This window comes from Hippocampus bargibanti, linkage group LG12 (assembly GCF_051943395.1).
Source record: "Hippocampus bargibanti isolate YZ-2025 linkage group LG12, ASM5194339v1, whole genome shotgun sequence".
Classification (NCBI taxonomy): domain Eukaryota; kingdom Metazoa; phylum Chordata; class Actinopteri; order Syngnathiformes; family Syngnathidae; genus Hippocampus; species Hippocampus bargibanti.
The window spans coordinates 23,373,454-23,393,005 of NC_142745.1; the positions used below are offsets into that span (position 1 = coordinate 23,373,454).

The window sequence follows — 19,552 nt, forward strand, 5'->3', positions numbered from 1 at the left end:
GTGCAGGTGCAGGCGGGGTCGACAGCGCCCCCCATTGGTCGCCAACCAGATCATGACAACAAGAAAAACAAAAGTTGATGGCCACTCTGCAATAAAATAATGATAATGAGCTTTCCTCCCATGAAAACAATGTCAGCTCTCCCATTAGTGTTGACTTGGCTTCCTTTATTCCTACGAGCAAGGGGGCCGGGTGGTGAGTGTTGGATAGAAAAATGGGTTGTTTGAGGGTTGTCCCAGAAAAAAAAGCAAAAAAGCAAAAGGGAAGTGAGAAAAAGATGCCTACGGGAATGAGACATTTGAGGTCATTACGGGAGGGTGAAACATTGGCCAATCCTTCATCACAGTTAATCCCTGCCTCTGAAAGCTAGGGGGCAACCTTGAACTCTCTCTTTTTTCGAAGCTCTTTCAATTTTCCCACTGATCCAGTGGCCCAAGGTCATGCGTTTTGCAGACTGGCAGTGTTGTATCGCCTTCGGGCTTCAAATTAGTATTCTGTGACTTGACCGGCGGACTACAATGTCAGGCAATGAAGAATCTCGTCGACTCTGCCACCATCTCTTTTGTTTCCTGATGAGAACATTTTTATGGAACTCAAGGAGTATCCAGTTTAGTGTAACTGTCATGTTTAGATAGAATGGAGCTGTTCATTGATCTAAATGTAAATTTCTCTTGATTTCATTATTTTATCATTTAAAATTATTAATACAGTAAAGTCTCATTATATCGATATTGATTATATTGATAGTACTGCTTATTACAATACTATTTTCATTTCCCGGCAAATTTCTAGTCTTTTATGAATAATTAGTTGTGGTTAGTACGATACCTGGTTATTACGATAATCCGGTTACTACGGTGCCCTTTTCATCTCCCGCCAGCCAATGTGGTCTGCTTATATCGATACAAAATCAGCTTAAAGGACAACTGATTTCAACTGCAGGTAGCCTATGTCTGTGTGCTTGGCGACGGTACACATGTACTGTTTGCGCGTTAAGGCGAGCGAGGGCGTCCGTGGAGAGTTTGTAGAGTGCACGGTCAGGACATTCCAACCATGATTTTGCAGAGTTTAACACAAGTAGGTATTGTTGTGCTTGAATATTTCGTTGTGTAAAAATATGTTTTGAATGTTGAAAGTGATTCCATTTTTCAATAAATGTTGATTTCTTTAAGTTTGCCCCTTCGATGGAAAGTTATTAAAAACAGACGCAATCTTGATAAATCACAGTGCATATGTTATTTTAATCTATTTCCATTTCCTCCACAAAGTATCTGCGAAATAGTATGTAAACGTCATATCTTGCATATTCCTTGAGACACATTTATTAACTGATCAGTGATATTTTTCACATTTGAAAGACAGTTAATAAATTGGGTATAGTGTACTTATTGTGCTATGAGGTTTGTACACACTACATTTAAAGGACAACCGGCACCATTTTTTTTCCCCACTGACATCAGAAAAACGTTTTATAGCATCTAAAATACCCAAAACAGGCAGGCTGATATTTTTAGTTAAATGAAAAACACCAATAAAAATGACTTCAAAATTAATCCGGAAATGGCCAGTCTCAGAAGGTCCCACCCCCTTGTTCGTGACGTCACGCCAAGACGTCTTGCCTTGCCCGAGAATCAAAACATTGGCTTCAGATTCGGAGAAGATGCTTTCTTGTTATGTCCAGTTATGAATATGATTCAAATAGTTCTGAAGACAAAAGCATACATGTTTGCAATTGATTCAAGGAGTCCTCCCATATCAATTTGAGCCGTCAATGACAGCAATGTAGCACCCAGAAAATGCACAAGATGGCGCCCAAGATCCATTGGAAATGGGCTGATTTGTCAGCTGGGAATTTGTGTCAGCGAATATCAAATAGTTGTCTTGGTGCAACACACAACGATTCACCATTGCGTTATTTATGTGTTTTCCTTCTAATTTTGCCATCAATACGGATTTACACAAAGTTTTCAGACCAAACAAAGTACCACAAAATGCATTGTGTGTCGCTTTCTCGGTGAGGGGAGGTCCAAACGTGACGTCACATGGGGATCGTCATCAACTCGAAAACAAGACTTCATGAATATTCAGCGCAAGTCTTAAAACGTAAACTATAGCTATATGCTGTGGAATCTTTGTAAAATACGCTCAGTCGAAGTCATTTGAAGTGATTTTACAAATTATGGACATAACTTGTCCGGGGGCGTCGGTTGTCCTTTAATGCTTTAGGTTTAGAAATGCCGACCCAAACACTTGCTCCAAATGCTCCTGGAAAGGAGAGGAATGAAGATCAGTCGCAGGAAGAAAGAATATATGTGTGTTAATGAGAGGGATCCAAGTGCAAGAGTGATGCTACAGGGGGAAGAGATAAAGAAGGTGGAGGATTTTAATCAGAATCAGAATCATCTTTATTGCCAAGTATGTAGAACACACAAGGAATTTGTTTCCGGTCGAACACGCTGCACTAGTATCATCAGCAAAAAAAATGCAAAGAGGCATTATACAATTCCATTTGGGCTACTGTTCAAAGAGTTAATGGCTTGGGGGAAGAAGCTGTTTAAATGTCTGCTGGATTAAGTACTTGTACTTGTGGTCAACTGTCCAGAGCAATGGAGAGTGTGGAAAAGGCCCTTCTGTCAAATTTTAGAACCCAATGCGGCCCGCGAGTCAAAAACGTTGCCCACCCCTGCTCTTCGGTCTTCCTCTCGGTCTCCTGCCTGGCCGTTCAAGGCTTAGCATCCTTCTGCCGATATAGTCAGTCTCTCTCCTCTGGACATGTCCAAACCATCTCAGTCTGGCCTCTCTGACTTTCTATGCAAAGCCTCTAATATGAGTTGTCCATCTAATGTACTCATTCCTGATCCTATCCAACCTGGTCACTCCCAAAGAAAACCTCAACATCTTCAGCTCTGCTACCTCCAGCTCTGCTTCATGTCTTTTCTTCAGTGGCACTGTCTCCAGTCCAAAAATCATGGCTGGTCACACCACTATTTTATACACTTTTCCGTTCATCCTAGCAGAAACCCTTCTATCACACATCACACCTGACATTTTTCTCCAGCCGCTCCAGCCTGCCTGGACACGCTTCTTCATCTCTTTTCCACACTCTCCATTGCTCTGGACAGTTGACCCCAAGTACTTAAAATCCTCCACCTTCTTTATCTCTTCCCCCTGTAGCATCACTCTTGCACTTGGATCCCTCTCATTAACACACATATATTCTGTCTTGCTGCGACTGATCTTCATTCCTCTCCTTTCCAGGGCATATCTCCACATCTCTAGGTTCTCCACCACCTGCTCCCCGTTCTCGCTACAGATCGCAATGTCATCTGCAAAGATCATGGTCCAAGGAGATTATTGCCTAACATCGTCCGTCAGCCTGTCCATCACCAAAGCAAATTAGAAGAGGCTCAGAGCTGACCCCTGGTGGAGTGCCACCTCCACCTTGAATTCCTCAGTCACACCGACAGCACATCTCACAACTGTCTTACAGTCATGATACATGTCTTGCACCGCTTTGACATACTTTTCTGTCACTCCAGACTTCCTCATGCAATACCACAGCTCTTCTCTGGGCACCCTGTTGTACGTTTTCTCCAGATCTACAAACATACAATGTAATTCTTTCTGATCTTCTCTCTAAACTATCAGCATTTTTAAAGGACAACCGACGTCTCGGGACAAGTTATGTCCATAATTTGTAAACTGGCTTCAAATGACATCGACTGAGCGTATTTTACAAATAGTATTCCACCGCATATAGCTATATTTTACGTTTTAAGACTCGCGCTGACTATTCAGGAAGTCTTGTTTTTGAGTTGGTGACGAGTCCGTACGTGACGTCACTGAACCGTCCTTGACCGTAAAAAGACGCATTGTAGTGGTCCTTCCATCACTTCAATGTATTTTGCTGTACTTGTTTGGTCTGGGGACCTCGTGTTGCACCCAAAAGCCACCAGAAGGCCATCTAAGGCGTATTTTAGATGCTATAAAACGTTTTTCTGGTGTCAGTTAAAAAACAAAAAAGTGACGTCGGTTGTCCTTTAAAGCAAACACCGCATCTGTCGTACTCTTTTTTTGGCATGAGGCCATACTGCTGCTCACAAATGTTCACTTCTGTTCTTAGTCTAGCTTCAACTACTCTTTCCCAGAGTTTCATTGTATGGCATCAACTTTATTCCTCTGTAGTTATTAGAACTAAGCACATCTCCTTTGTTCTTAAAAATGGGCACGAGTACACTTCGTCTCCATTCTTCAGGCATCTGTTCACCATCTAAGATCTTGTTGAATAACCCAGTCAGGAACACCACCGCCACCTCTCCAAGACACTTCCATACCTTGATTGGTAAATCATCAGGCCCGAGTGCCGTTCCCCCCCTTCATCCTCTTCAGCGCCCTCCTCACTTCATCCTTGCTAATGTTTGCTACGTCTTGGTCCACAACAGTCATGTCTTCTACTCTTTGTTCCTTCCCATTTTCCTCATTCATCAATTCTCCTCATTCAAATACTCTTTCCCTCTTGCCATCACACTACTGGGTACTGTTAATATATTTCCATCTCTATCCTTAATCACCCGAACCTGCTGCAGGTCCATACCATCTTTGTCTCTCCGTCTCGCCAGCCTGTAAAGATCAGTCTTCCTTGCTGTCCAGTCGAGCATACAAGTCATCATCGGCCTCTTATTTGGCTTCTCCCACCTTTACTTTAACCGTGCACTGCATGTCCTTGTACTGCTGTCTACTCTCGTCCGTCCTCTCACTGTCCCACTTCTTCTTGGCTAACCTCTTTCTCTGTATACACTCCTGCACCTCCCCATCCCACCACCAAGTCCCCTTATCTACCTTTCTTCCACTTGATACACCAAGTACTTTCTGACCTGTGTCTCTGATTATGTTCGCTGTAGTTTGTCAGTCACCTGGAAGGACCTCTAGCCCACCCAGTGCTTGTCTTACCTCCTTCCTAAATGTCATGCAACACTCTTCCTCTTTCAACTTCCACCATTTTGTCCTCACTTCAGCCTTTGGTTTCTTCATCTTCCTCACTGCCAGCGTCATCCTACACACTACCAACCTATGCTGTCTGGCTACACTCTCACCAACCACTACTTTGCAGTCACTGATTTCCTTTAGATGGCGCAGTTGACCCAAAATGTAGTCTACCTGTGTACTTCTGCCTCCACTCTTATAGGTCACCCTATGTTCCTGTCTCTTCTGAAAGAAAGTATTCACAATAGCCATTCCCATTCTCTTAGCAAAGTCAACCACCATCTGTCCTTCAGCGTTCCTCATCTGGAGTCCAAACCATTTTGACTAAGGACTGTTAACTTCAGCTAATATCAAGGGAGAGCAGTGGACCACTCCCAGAAGCCAATCTGATTACATCTAGAGCAGGGGTGGGCAAACTTTTTGACTCGCGGGCCACAATGGGTTCTAAAATTTGACAGAGGGGCCGGCGGAGCATTTGGAGGGCGTGTTTGGGCCGGATATACTAAACCTAAAGCATTAAATGTAGTGTGTGCAAACCTCAAAGCACAGTAAGAACACTACAACCCAATTTATTAACTGTCTTTCAAATCGCCCTTATCAGTTCATAAATTTGTCTCAAAGAATATGCAAGATATGGCATTTACATACTATTTCGCAGATACTGGGAGGAGGAAATGTAAATAGATTAAAATAACATACGCACTGTGATTTATCAAGATTGCGTCTGTTTTTAATAAGTTTCAAACGAAGGTGCAAAGTTAAAGAAATCAACATTTATTGAAAAATGGAATCACTTAGAACATTCAAAACATATTATTACACAATAAAATACTCAAGCAGAATAATATCTACATGTGTTAAACTCTGCAAAATCATGGATGGATTGTCCTGACCGTGTGCACTACAAACTCGCTGTTTTTATACACATCCGTAAACATCTTGTGTTATTTCATGTTTAGTTTAGTCTATATAGATGTATGTAGCTTATTAGTTAATTCGTTGCAGATGTAGGGGGTAACTAGAGATGTTCCTCAGTATAATGTTCTTCCAACCCCCTACCCATAGCTGATTGGACAACAGATCGCTGCTGTGTGAATTAAACTCGGTTGAAGGGGCGGGCTTTGTGCTCTTGGCTTCCCGCTCCGACGAGAGATGTTCTTCTATTGTTTTACTAGAATAAAGTAGTCTTTTCTGTTCACCATCTATCGTCCCCGCTGGTATATCATCATAAGACTCCGTTGAACTCCGAACCAGAAGAGAAACAGGAATTAGATTCCAACACGCGCCACGGACACCCTCGCCTTCACGTATCATCACTAATAAAGTCATGTTTACCTTTGTGATGGTCGTTGATGTAGTTGCCTCTTGATGATATCCAAGTGAAGTTGCCGTGCTTTCTCGGCAATAATACCCTCACACACTGTCCCCTGCTAGTTGATTTTTATTTAATCCAAACAAACAGAAGTTTTTCAACCTCTTCTATTGCCTGACACCGTTGCTCAGACAACACAGAAACACCCATAGCCACACGTAGTAATGGTCGACTTAGCGTACTCATACTGGGAAGCTAAGTTACACAAATGCACACCTCATTGGTGTTTTGTGATTATCTCCTTCTACTGCTCGACCATCATTTTCTTTGTATCCTCTTCGGCTTAACACTAGCCTGTGGTAGGGTCTTTTTCGGTCCCATAATAGCAAAAGTACTCCACTCGATAACAAACCATGTCTGCACTCAAAGAAGGTGGGTGTGGAAAACTAGTCCGCCAGCCACTGTGGCGGCGTGTGGTTTGGTTCGTCCGCCAAAAACTAGTCCGTTAGCCAAGAGTATATGCTCACGAATTTAATGTTCGTGTGGCGAAAAGTTTGTGAGATAAAGCGTTTGTAAGCTGAGGTATCACTGTAGTTCTATCCTTATCAATATTTTATATTAGGAAAACGTTCATTCATTAAAGGTGCACCTTATAGTCCGATGCACCTTATATATGGGAAAAGTTTGAAAATATACCAATCATTGGCGATGTGCCTTATACTCCTGCAGACCTTATACACCGGAAATTACGAAAGCTAGCTTTGTTTTTTTAACATGCAATGCTTGTATGCTAATACACTCAACATAATACGTACTTCTTTTGTCTTACCAGTTTATGTCTTGCATCAGTGAGATGTGTCTCTTCATAGCTGTCATCATGAGCTGTCCAGCTGTAGGACACCAAAAAATGGAGGATGGGTGGGTGATAGATGACCTCTGGACGTTCCCAGCGAACCACCAGGGCACTTATATTCACGTGTTGCACCTTCATGTTTACAGGAGCACTGCTGCACACTATAAGGAGGAGGCAAAGAAAAGAATACAGGGGAGTGGACTTGCTAAATATAAACAGGAAGGAGAAGATTGTTTGACCATGCATTAAAAAAAAAAATAGTGATGAAGAAATGATGCATGGAAATCAAAATAATAATAATAATAATAATAATAATAATAATAATAATAATAATAATAATAATAATAATAATAATAATTATTATTATTATTATAATACCTTTAATTTCTTAAGCGCCTTTCAAAATTCTCAAGGTCACTCTACAGTCACAGGATCAGTTTTTCTGTGGGTGAGCAGCGGCAGCCACACCCGCCAGCGTTCACTCAACCCGGAAGTAACTCAAATCGATAGAAATCCAGCTCACTAGCTGATAGATAGCTAATAGATAACAGAATCAGAAGTAGAAAGCCCTTAATAGTCCCACAATTGTGAAATTTGCCAGCTAGATAGCAAATAGATTGCAAATAGATAACAAATAGACAGCTAACTTGGTGGCTAGCCAGTTAGCTTCAGTGCTCCCCCCAATCTTGGAGCAGGGACCTGCATTCACTCAACCCGAAAGCTAGCTAGCAAGCTAGCTAATAGATAGCTAATAGCTAGCTAGACAACCATCTAGCCAGTTAGATAGCTAATAGATATATAATAGATATATAGCTAGATAGCCAGCAAGATAGCGAGCAAGATAGCCAGCGAGTACATTTTGATTATATATATATTTTAGGGCAAAACAATTCTTGATACAGGAAACATCCGACCTACGACTGTGTTCTGTTCCGACCGAATGGTCGTAAGTTAAAATGGTCGGAAGTCGAAATAGATAGAAAGGTAGCGAATATATAGCTGAAAGCCTGAAAGCAGTCAATAATGAACTCATTCACTCACTCATACGAACTTAATTGGTTCCCAGACAGTGTAAGGCGAAAAGTGTGTATCCCAAAAATTAATTTCCCATAGGAAAATATTAAAATGAGAATAATTCGTTCCCAGGTCCCAATAAAACATAATTTTCTACTTTCTAATTTTCTAAGCCTTAAAACTACACAAAATATACCTTATTGTATGCATAATAAATGTGCTGTGGTATTATAATTAAAGAAATAAACTGTACTTTATAATAAAGTCGTTTTATTAACGGCTTTATGGAATGGATAGCTTTTTGCATAAGGAAGTTGTGATATTGCAACAGCAACAAATGCAAGCAGACACACTAAAAACATCATTAATAGCTAGTTCCCTTGCTTGTCTTTTCATTTCAAATTGAACTGATGGCTAGTGCGGGTTATTTATGGAGCCTGATTGATGGGAATTTTAACCTTTCAGTCTACACTCTGCCTTTGAACTATCAAAGTTGAAACGAGTCGAAATTTCACTGTTTTCTTTCCATTTTGTCACTCTCTCTCGCTCTGCCGTCTGTCTCTTTAATGTTTAAACCCCCTCCCCTCATTGCTACGTTCTTGACCAATCACGTGGCTTTAACCGAAGACTGGGGTTGGGCAATAGAGAACAAAAAAAAATGTCGGCAGCCATTTTCTTTTTTGGAGAATGGCTTCACTCTCTCTCTGTATGTCACCCCCCACTGCTACGTTCTGGACCAATCACGTGGCTTTACCCGACGACTGAGGGCGGGGAATAGAGGACCAAAACAAGCCGGTTGGCATTTTCTTTTTGGAGAACGGCCTTGTTTGCAAACGACACATCACTCATTGTTTAACGTTCGTAAACCGTAAAGTTTGTAAGGCAAGGGATTCGTAAACCGAGGTATCACTGTATTATTATTATTATTATTATTAAAATCCTCAATTGAGGTCTTGAACATGAAGAAGGTTGTCTATTGTCTACATGCCTTGTTGAGAAGATGTCATGTGTTGCTGGATGTTCAGCACTGACTATGAAGAAATGAAGACGATTAACAATTCCAAACACTGCATCATGTCATGCAAATGTGCACAGCAATTCAGTGATGAACATGTTTTGATAGAGAACAAGGCTCATGTAGCAAATGGAACCAAATTGATTAGCTTCCTCAAAAAGAAGCAAAGTGATTTTCCATTCATAACATGCAGCCAAGCCCCGTGTGGCTTGGCATTGCTAAAGCTATTAGTCATACACTTGACACGCAAGAGCACGCCTCACATGGTGCAACACGCACACACACACACACACACACACACACACACACACACACACACACACACACACACACACACACACACACACACACACACACACACACACACACACACACGCACACACACACACACGCACACGCACACGCACACACACACGCACACACACACACGGATATGCACAGACATCTTAAACAGCTCAAACAGTGCCACCTCTATGCAGAAAACATACATCATTGGATTATCGCATATAAGATGTTGACATGCAGACGTAACGTAATTTCAAATCTGGAGGATGTATGTATTGGTTTTTTTTTGTACAGCCACCCCCATTTCAAGCTCAGATAACCCCAGACCCATATAATTTAGGAACTAACTATTTTTTCCGACGAAATAAAAGAGTCTAAGGTTTAATTTTCTCTTGTATCCCTAAAACTCAATATTCTGTGAATTTGACTGAAAATGAAAAAAAACCCTGGCACTGGAGTGGACACATTTTTGCATATCTGGCAGGAAATGACTAGGTATTAGCTATCTATTTGCTAGATATTAGCTATCTATTTGGTATCGACTAGGTATTAGCTAGACATGTATTGTCTGTTGTCAATTGTCTGTATTTTTAGCCACATTAAAAGTGCCATGCACGCTGGGTCCGAGAGGACATTAATTTCATCTGTGCTGTATGTCATGCATATTAGCATATTTGACAATAAAGCTGACTTTGACTTTGATCTATTGACTAGGCATTAGCTCGCTATTAGCTATCTATTTGCTAGCTATTAGCTATCTATTTGCTAGTGAATAGCTATCTATTCGCTAGCTTGCTATCTATTTCAGTTACTTCCGGGTTGAGTAAACGTTGGCACGTGTGGCTGCCGCTGCTCATCCACAGAAAAAAAAACTTATCCTATGACTATAAAGTGACCTTGATGGTTTTGAAAGGCGCTTAAAATGAAATTTATTATTATTATTATAATATTGGGGGACAACATAACTCACATTACGATGACTGTGTAGCATATGATTTGCAAAATGATGTGATGGCAGAAATAAAATCTCTTGTTTCTACTGTACTTATAATTGTATTTTATTTATTATTGTATTATTATATATATACACAGGTAACATCCAATTTACGACCAATCCGACTTACAACCACCCATACCCCCAGACCCTATTTAAAAAAAAAAATATTCTACTCCTGGCACTGCAACGAGCTAGCAGGCCAGGAACGTGCACGACAATTTTGGCCAGCCAGCCAGCTTCTCACTTGCACAGCAATCGACCGTGTGATGGCACCAGATAAGGGGAATTTGCGAGTCATTTAGCCTCAGAGTCCCAATTCAAGTTAGTAGTTAGCTAGCTATTAGCTATATAGCTTTCTAGCTGGCTGGCTAGCTATCTATATAGTTAACTATTAGCTATCTATTGGCTAGCTAGCTAGCTTTCTATCTATTTGAGTTACTTCCGGGTTGAATGAACGCTGGCGCGTGTGGCTGCCGCTGCTCACTTTCAAAAAAAATGATCCTGTGACTGTGAAGTGACCTTGAGAGTTTTCAAAGGCACTAAGAAATGAAATGGATTATTGTTATTATATCCATGTGAGCTTCAGTCTGTTTTGTACCTAAATAAGGGAACTGGACTTTATCAATGTGATGACCAACGACTTTCATAGAACTCATAGACTTTCATAGAACAACAGCCCTCTGTTCCGCAGCTTCTGCACCTGCACTGCAACGTGCTAGCAGGCCAGCAACGTGTACAACAATTTTGGCCAGGCAGCCAGCATCTCACTCTCGCACAGCAATCGACCGTGGGATGGCACCAAAGGGGTGAGTTAGCCAGCCATATAGCCTCTGGGTCTCTAGTCAACATTTTGAATAGATTTCGACTTACAACCCTTTGGACTTACGACCGTTTGGTCAGAACGGAACTCGGTCGTAAGTCGGATGTTACCTGTATAACATTATTATATATTATTGTATCTGTTTTTTTTCTATGCTTGTCTGTGAGTGTAAAGTGTCCTTGAGAGCTTTGAAAGGCGTTTGAAAATCCAATATATTATTATTATAAAATGCAGAAAATATAATCAGAGACGAATCCAAAATTCACTCATTCACTGGCAGACTGGCAAAATATTTTAAAAAAGAGATCAAATCAACAAGAATCAAAAGCAGACATTTGTTGAGATGAACAATCCTAAAAAGATGGTATTTTAACTCATTGACTGTGCAAGAATGTGTCCACTCCAGTGCCAGGGCTTTTGTCATTGTCAGTCAAATTCCAGGACCCAAACAATATTGAGTTTGAGCGAAAAATACCCCACATCAGGCAAGTGCTAAGCCAAAGAGGACACAAAAGAAAATAACGGTCGAGCAGAAGAAGGAGATCATGAAGAAACACAAACGAGGTGTGCGTTTGTGTGAATTAGCATCCCAGTACCACTACGCTAAGTCGACCATTGCGGCTAAGGGTGTTTCTGTGTTGTCTAAGCAACAGTCTCAGGCAACAGAAGAGGTTGAAAAACTTCTGTTAATTTGAAAAACATCTGTTGATGAAAAGCAGCTAGCAGGGGACAATGTGAGTGAGGGTATCATTGCAAAGAAAGCACGGCAACTTCACTCGGATATCATCAAGAGGCAACTACTTCAACGATCATCACAGAGGTCAATAAAACGACGTGATTATACAGTACAGGTTCATTCTTTACAATACAATATCACATTTATTATACATATAATAAGGTATATTTTGTGTAGTTAGTTTTAAGGCTCATTCAGTAGAAAATTATGTTTGATCGCAAACTGGGAACGGATTATTCTCATTTTAATCATTTCTGATGTGAAATACATGTTTGGCAGACAATCCTTTTGCCTTACGCACACTTTCTGGGAATCAATTAAGTTCCTGAGCTGAGGTATCACTGTATTGAGTTTTAGGACGACATCAACATTTAATGTAGCGTAAAAAACCTATATGACTGTCGTCTTTCCTGAGAAAAAAAAGGTAATTCCTACGTCACATGAGTCTGGAGTTATTTTTGCTTTAAATGGGGGCGGCTGTAGAAAATACATCCATATTGGTTGATATAGCGCTTTGACAACAGCTGAAGTTGAAAAAGAGCACTAACATGGAAAAAAGGGAAATACAAGGGGGTAGCCCTTGTTGAAAGAAAAAAAAACATTGCCAGAGGCCATGTCAGTGCTTTATCGGCACCCAAACTAATTCGGGAATAGAGCTCTACATCATAATAAATTTGTGAATGGCAGTGAATGAGTTAATTTCAATATCAAGGTCATTGTATGTTGTTACTTCCGATCATTGAGGTTGTGTTTCTTAAACTGGAGTAAACCGGTTGGCTATGCGGTGCTTAAAAAGAACAATGATTTGTATTTGCTGTGCAATGCAATGGGTTTGACTCTCCATTCCGCGTGACAAGATGATGAAGAGATCCTTTTACGGGCTTTTATCAGAGATAAGCATGTCACCACACATTGCGGGCACACAGAGGAATGGCCAGAACTGGATATCTTTGGGCCTGCAGCATCATGGCCAGCGCTTGATCAATGGCCTGCTCTCCATGATGGGTTGGACCGCAGGCTTTTACATTTGGGGATGTAAAAGGAACACATCCGCACGCAAAATGCATATTGTATAGTAATACGGCGGGAACACGAGAATAATGATGATGGATGATGGATGATGGATGATGCCGATGATGATGATGAAGATGAAGATGCTGATGCTGATGATGCTGATGATGGTGATGCTGATGATGCTGATGCTGATGTTGATGTTGATGTTGATGGTGATGATGATGATGATGATGATGATGATGATGATGATGATGATGATGATGATGATGATGATGATGGTGTGGATGATGATGATGGTGTGGATGATGATGATGCGGATGTCGATGATGATGGGGATGATGATGATTGTAAATGCAGCTGATACATTTGTTTATGACTGCTATCCCATAGTTGACCAGCAGATGGCTGTGCTTTATTTTTCTTGACATTACGTTGGGTTGTTGTCACTTCCCGGAACAGGCTTTACTTTCCGCGCTTCGTTTATATTTTATTTGATTGAGAAGACGGCGAGAATGGACATACTTTATCGCTGCCCAAAATTTTGCAACGTTTTTGAAAAACGTCAACAATAAAATTACATGGCTCTTGAGGCAGGCATAGCCAAGGTCCAAGATCACAATAACTGGTATATTTAGCTAATTTAGACCTTGGAGAATGGGAATAATATCAGTTTCCATTTTGAAGAGGTCTACTGTACTGTTTAGCAAGGAAAAGATAACAAGGACGAAGATCAAATACTTCCATTTCGGACCGAAAGCGGGCAAAGTGGTTTTTACGATGTTAGTGCATACATTTTATTTCATTGATGTGAAGTCAAACTGTTTGTGTAAATAATAGCTATATTTTTATACTAGTTTGTAGTTCTACGGTGGTGGTGAAGGTGGTGTGAAATCACATTCAAGAATTAACCATCAGTACAAAGAACCCGAGTCTGGTTTCGAATAGAAGCACGATGATGATGATGATAAATAATACTACTACTACTACTACTACTACTACTACTACTACTACTACTACTACTACTACTACTAATAATAATAATAATAATAATAATAATAATAATAATAATAATAATAATACATTTGATTTCTAAGTGCCTTTCAAAACTCTCAAGGAAACTTTACAGTCAGTCACTGCATAATAATACGTAATAATAATAATAATAATAATAATAATAATAATAATAATAATAATAATAATAATAACAATAATAATAATAATAATAATAATAACACACATTTCGATGCAGGCACTGAGAAGTCAGCGGTTTCCTCTGTGCGACTAAGTAAAACCAAATAGGCTTCATTAATTCAAATTAGCAAGAGCATTAGTGAAGGAAAAAAAAGGAACTTTAATCAGACTTTATAGATTGGCAAATTGAAAAAGAAATAGACACAGCTATAAATGAGGGGATGGAGAAGAAAAATAAGGATGGCCTGATTTACTAATATCCCTGATTAAAAAAAACTGTAGTGTTTAATCTAAAGCTTAGTTTACCCACCAAACAAAATAAAAGCCACTGTGAAAAAGAGACCGATTATTCTTCCAAGGCTCAAAATATCCATAAACCTCATTGTTGTATTTGTTTCTATTCCATTAGTTCTTTCTGTTCACTGTCTTGGTTCATTGTCTAATGTTGGAGGAAAATAAACATTGCCAGAGGCCATGGCCAGCGCTTTACCTCATTTGCTATCTAGCTAGCTACCTAGATGGCTATCTACCTAGCTGGGTATCTATTTGCTATCTATTATCTATTAACTATCTGGCTGTCTAGCTATCTATCTAGCTAGCTTGCAATATAGCCAGCTATCTGTCTATCGATTAGCTATCCATTGGCTATCTATTAGCTAGCTAGCTTTCTATCTATTTGAGTTACTTCCGGGTTGAGTGAACGCTGGTACATGTGGCTGCCGCTACTCACTCACAGAAAAACTTATCCTTTGACTATTATTATTATTATTATTATTATTATTATTATTATTATTATTATTATTATTATTATTATTATTTATCGGCACCCAAGCATGAAAAAACAAAACCCGAAAAAAATTGGGAATGGCGCTCTACGTTGTATTTTCAATTCCAGATACAATTTGTGAATGGCAGTGAATGAGTTAAAAAGCTCTGTGGCTTGTTATTCCAAAGATTTATTGTTGGTATTGTTGTCTTTCAAATGAGGGTACTAAAGACCAAATACAGTAAAGTCTCGTTATATCGATATCGGATATATCGATAGTCCCGGTTATATCGATACTATTTCTATGCACGCACGGAGAAAATTACATGCAAACAGGGTCGGATATATCGATAGTCCCGGTTATATCGATAATTTTTCGGACTCCCTTGAATATCGATATAACGAGACTTTACTGTACTGTAATAATAATAATAATAATAATAATAATAATAATAATAATAATAATAATAATAATAATAATAATAATACATTTAATTTCTAAACACCTTTCAAAACTTTCAAGGTCACTTTTCAGTCACAGGTTAAAATTTTCTGTGGTTGATCAGCGTCAGCCACACGCGCCAGCGTTCACACAACCCTGAAGTAACTCAAATAGATAGAAAGCTAGCTAGCTAATAGATAGCTAAAAGAAGAAGATAGCTAATAGATGGATATTAGCTAGCTAGCTAGCTAGTTGTGGAGGTGTCAGTTGTCCTTTAAAGGACAACCGACCCCTCCAGAGAGTTGTGTCCATAATTTGTAAAATCGCTTCAAATGACTTCTACTGAGCATATTTTACAAAGATATACCGCATATAGCAATATTTTACGTTTTAAGATTCGCGCTGAATATTCAGGAGGCCTTGTTTTTGAGTTGGTGACGATTCCTTACGTCACGGAGGGAACGCCCCTGACCGACTAAGCAACACAATGCATTTTGCGGTACTTTGTTTGGTCTGAAAACTTCGTGTTGATCTGTGTTGATGGCGAAATTAGAAGGAAAAGACATAAATAACGCGATGGTGAATCGTTGTGTGTTGCACCAAGACTATGATTTGATATTCGCTGACACAAATTCCCAGCAGACAAATAAGCCCATTTCCAACAGAGCTTGGGCCCCATCTTCTGCATTTACACATCAGTCCTGACACCTCAAAATGACCCGAAAGGACTTCTTTAATCGATTGCAAACATTCATGCTTTCCTCTTAAGACATATTTGAATCATATTCATAACTGTATGAGTACAAGAAAGCATCTTCTCCGAATCTGAAGCCATTGTTTTGATTCTCGAGCAAGGCAAGACGTCTTGGCGTGACGTCACGAACAAGGGGGCGGGACTTTCTGAAAATACCCAATTTGCAGCTCAATTTTTTGCAGTTTTAGCACACATTAAGTCATTTTTATTGGTGTTTTGCATTTCACCAAAAATATCAGCCTGCGTGTTTTGGGCATTTTAGATGCTATAAAACGGTTTGACCTACCTCTTGAAGAATCGGCTGTGCCATAAGGCCCACTCCCACTGTGAGACAGGTCAGGGAGCCAAGCATCTTTGACCGCTGACTTGAAAACGTTGCGATTGTCCAAGCTCTGAATGGGTCGGAAGTTGCTGCGTAGATATTCCACCGATTTTACATGGTCCTGTTGCTCCGTGGTGAAGATGGAGTAAAAGGCCTCTAACTGGGGACAGAAAACAGTTTTGAGCCACAAAAGCATATAGAAAAGCCACATAGAAGATACATGAAAGTGGTATACCAGGATTTGAATGTACTCTTAGTATAATTTCCAAAACAAGTTCTACTTCAGGCTCTGTAAATACACAAAAACCTCAATTCCAATGGCGGTGGAGTGGTTAATAAACAGAATCAGAATCATTTTTATTGGCCAAATCTGTAGAACACTCAAGGGATTTGTCTCCGGTAAAACACGCTGCACTAGTATCATCATTAAAACAATTGCAAAGAGGCACTATACCGTTCTATTTTGGTTATTTGTGTAAGCATTTGGTGATGCTTCTTTGGCAAAGTGTACATATAATAAAAGGCAGATTGATAAATGATGACATAGTTTGTCCAAATTGAGGTTCATCAGCAGCAGGTTCATCAACAGTGACTATTACAGTCATATTCTCTGCATGGACAAGATCATATTAGTGCCGTACAGATGAGATCGGAGAAGAGCTGGAGCGGTGTTGTTATTATTGGTTGCTAGCTTTCTATCTATTTGAGTTATTCCGGGTGGAGTGAACGCTTATCTCGTGACTGTAAAATGACCTTGAGAGTTTTGAAAGGCGCTTATCTTCTTCTTTTCCTTTCGGCTTTTCTAAATGTATGTAATGTAATGTATGTATGATGATGACTATTATTATTATTTATTGAGCAGATGTAGGCAATCCATCGGCTATGCGTCTTCAGTTGACCTCATTAAGTTGACCTCATTCAGGAAAATCTATTAGCGGGCTATCTTGTTATCGAGCTGGCTATCTGGCTATTTAGCTAGCTACTCTATATATTAGCTATATAGCTAGCTATTTGCTATCTATTCGCTAGGTATTAGCGATCTATTCGCTAGCTATTAGCTATCTATTCACTAGATATTAGCTATCTATTCGCTAGCTAGCTAGCTTACTATCTATTTGAGTTACTTCCAGGTTGAGTGAACGCTGGCGAGTGTGGCTGCCGCTGCTCACCCACAGGAAAAAAAATTATTATTATTATTATTATTATTATTATTATTATTATTATTATTATTATTATTATTATTATTATTATTATTATTATTACTGTTTAGAGAGTATGGTATAAATTGGGGCGTCCCGGTAAGATGTATTTTTGGAGGATCCAGCTAAATAATTGCACACTCAAATGGTGAGTAGTTTTACTTTATTTGAATGTTGCCAATATCTATTACCCTTGCTGTCATTGCCTTTTTATTGAGCATCTTCATTTTTATAGAGTTCATAGCCTGTGTCTTCTTGTGCCAGTCCCAAGCCCGGATAAATACAGAAAGTTTTATCAGGAAGCGCATCTGACGTAAAAGTTTCGCCAAAAACAAACATACCAATCAAACCTCTAAAAATGTAGGACAATGATCCCTGTGGCGAACCCTTCAAGGGAAAAGCCCAATGGAAAAGAAGAAGTTTAGAGAGTTAATGGCGACGGATGAAGAAACTGTTTAAATTAAATACGGTGCACATGGATAGCTCGCAAGGGTAGACGCTGGAAAAGGTGGTGGGCAGGGTGCGGAGGGTCCAGTAGGATCTTTCCGCGCCCTTGAATAAACCTATGCATCCATTATTTTATTTTCTTATCCAATTCTGGAGCATATCCCACTTTTTTGGGCAGGCGTCGGGCTACACTCCGAATTGGGTGGCAGCCAATCGAATTTCACACAGAGAAACAACCAACCGTGCTCATAAACTGAAATTCGGAGTGTTCAATGAACCTAACATGCATGTGTTTGGAATGTGTTTTGCTAATTCTCTTGAAATTAAATTGAGAAAATTAAAGTGAGGAAACTACAGTTGGTGCAAATGAATCCACCCAGTTTTCTGATAAATTAACATCCTGTTCTGTTTAACACGAACTTAAAATGAAAACAAGTCACATTTTCGGTTAATCTTAAGATTTCACCTGGAAGCCTAACATCTCAATTTTTTTTATATTTTGTGTGGTCATAAACTTTGTGTTGTGTGTGTTTCTCACCTGGTTGTAAGAGACATAGATGGGTCTGCTAAAGATGATCCACTCCACAATTTTACTGCAGGGAGGAGTAGTAAGGGAGCCCGTGTAGCGATAGTAGCTGCCCAAGGACGACGGCAGCAGGTGTTTGAGCACAAAAGGTTCCAAGAAAGTCTCCTTTTCTAGAAAATCAGAGTGAGGACTTTTTCAAATCAGCACGTCATGGCCCAGCTTTGCAAAGTGACTGCTGACTATTTTCTGGGTTGGAACCTGAGACCACCAGGCAGTCAGGAGACTCAAGTCCCTCCCAGCCCTGCCTCCCCTGCCCCTTTCCACTGCCACACTTACCGAACTCTGAGTGCACGCTACACGCTGCACTATCATCCTGAATTCTATTTTTTCTGCTAATTTTCTGCATGACCTCACCTCAACCATTTTTGTTTTTGCATTAATACACTTCAATTTACACACGACACTACCTCTCTTTACATTCACAATCTACATGTATTGTCTGTTGTCAATTGTCTGTCTTTTTAGCCACATTTTAAGTGCCTTGCACGCTGGGTCAGAGAGAACAGTAATTGTATCTGTGCTGTAAGTCATGCATATTAGCATATTTGACAATAAAGCTGACTTTTACTTTGACTGAGACGATCACTCACCATGATGGACCACACCCTTTAAGCCATGAATTATAGGGTCAACTGCTGGGTTATCTTTTCCTCCCACCTGAAAAACCACACAAAAAAATACAGTAAACAATAGATATTGCAAACATATGTATTCATGAATTGCAAAAAAAAAGATTGAGTGTGTCATCTTGTATGTTTGTCATCACGAAAGATGTTTGCATTGATTAATTTCCTTAACTGTATCAGCAAAAAAAAATA

General features: G+C 39.8%; 1 protein-coding gene across 1 annotated transcript in view; it reads right to left on the reverse strand.

Moving 5' to 3' along the window:
• Nucleotides 1–19,552, reverse strand: part of LOC148890929 (receptor-type tyrosine-protein phosphatase gamma-like) — a 236,711-nt gene that overhangs the window by 17,753 nt on the left and 199,406 nt on the right. Inside the window, exons 6-9 of the mRNA XM_089010725.1 lie at nucleotides 19,325–19,391; nucleotides 18,687–18,844; nucleotides 16,467–16,662; nucleotides 7,123–7,307 (exon numbers count right to left, since the gene is read on the reverse strand). Of these exons, the coding sequence (XP_088866851.1) occupies nucleotides 7,123–7,307; nucleotides 16,467–16,662; nucleotides 18,687–18,844; nucleotides 19,325–19,391 (606 nt within the window). The remainder of the gene's footprint in view (nucleotides 1–7,122; nucleotides 7,308–16,466; nucleotides 16,663–18,686; nucleotides 18,845–19,324; nucleotides 19,392–19,552) is intronic.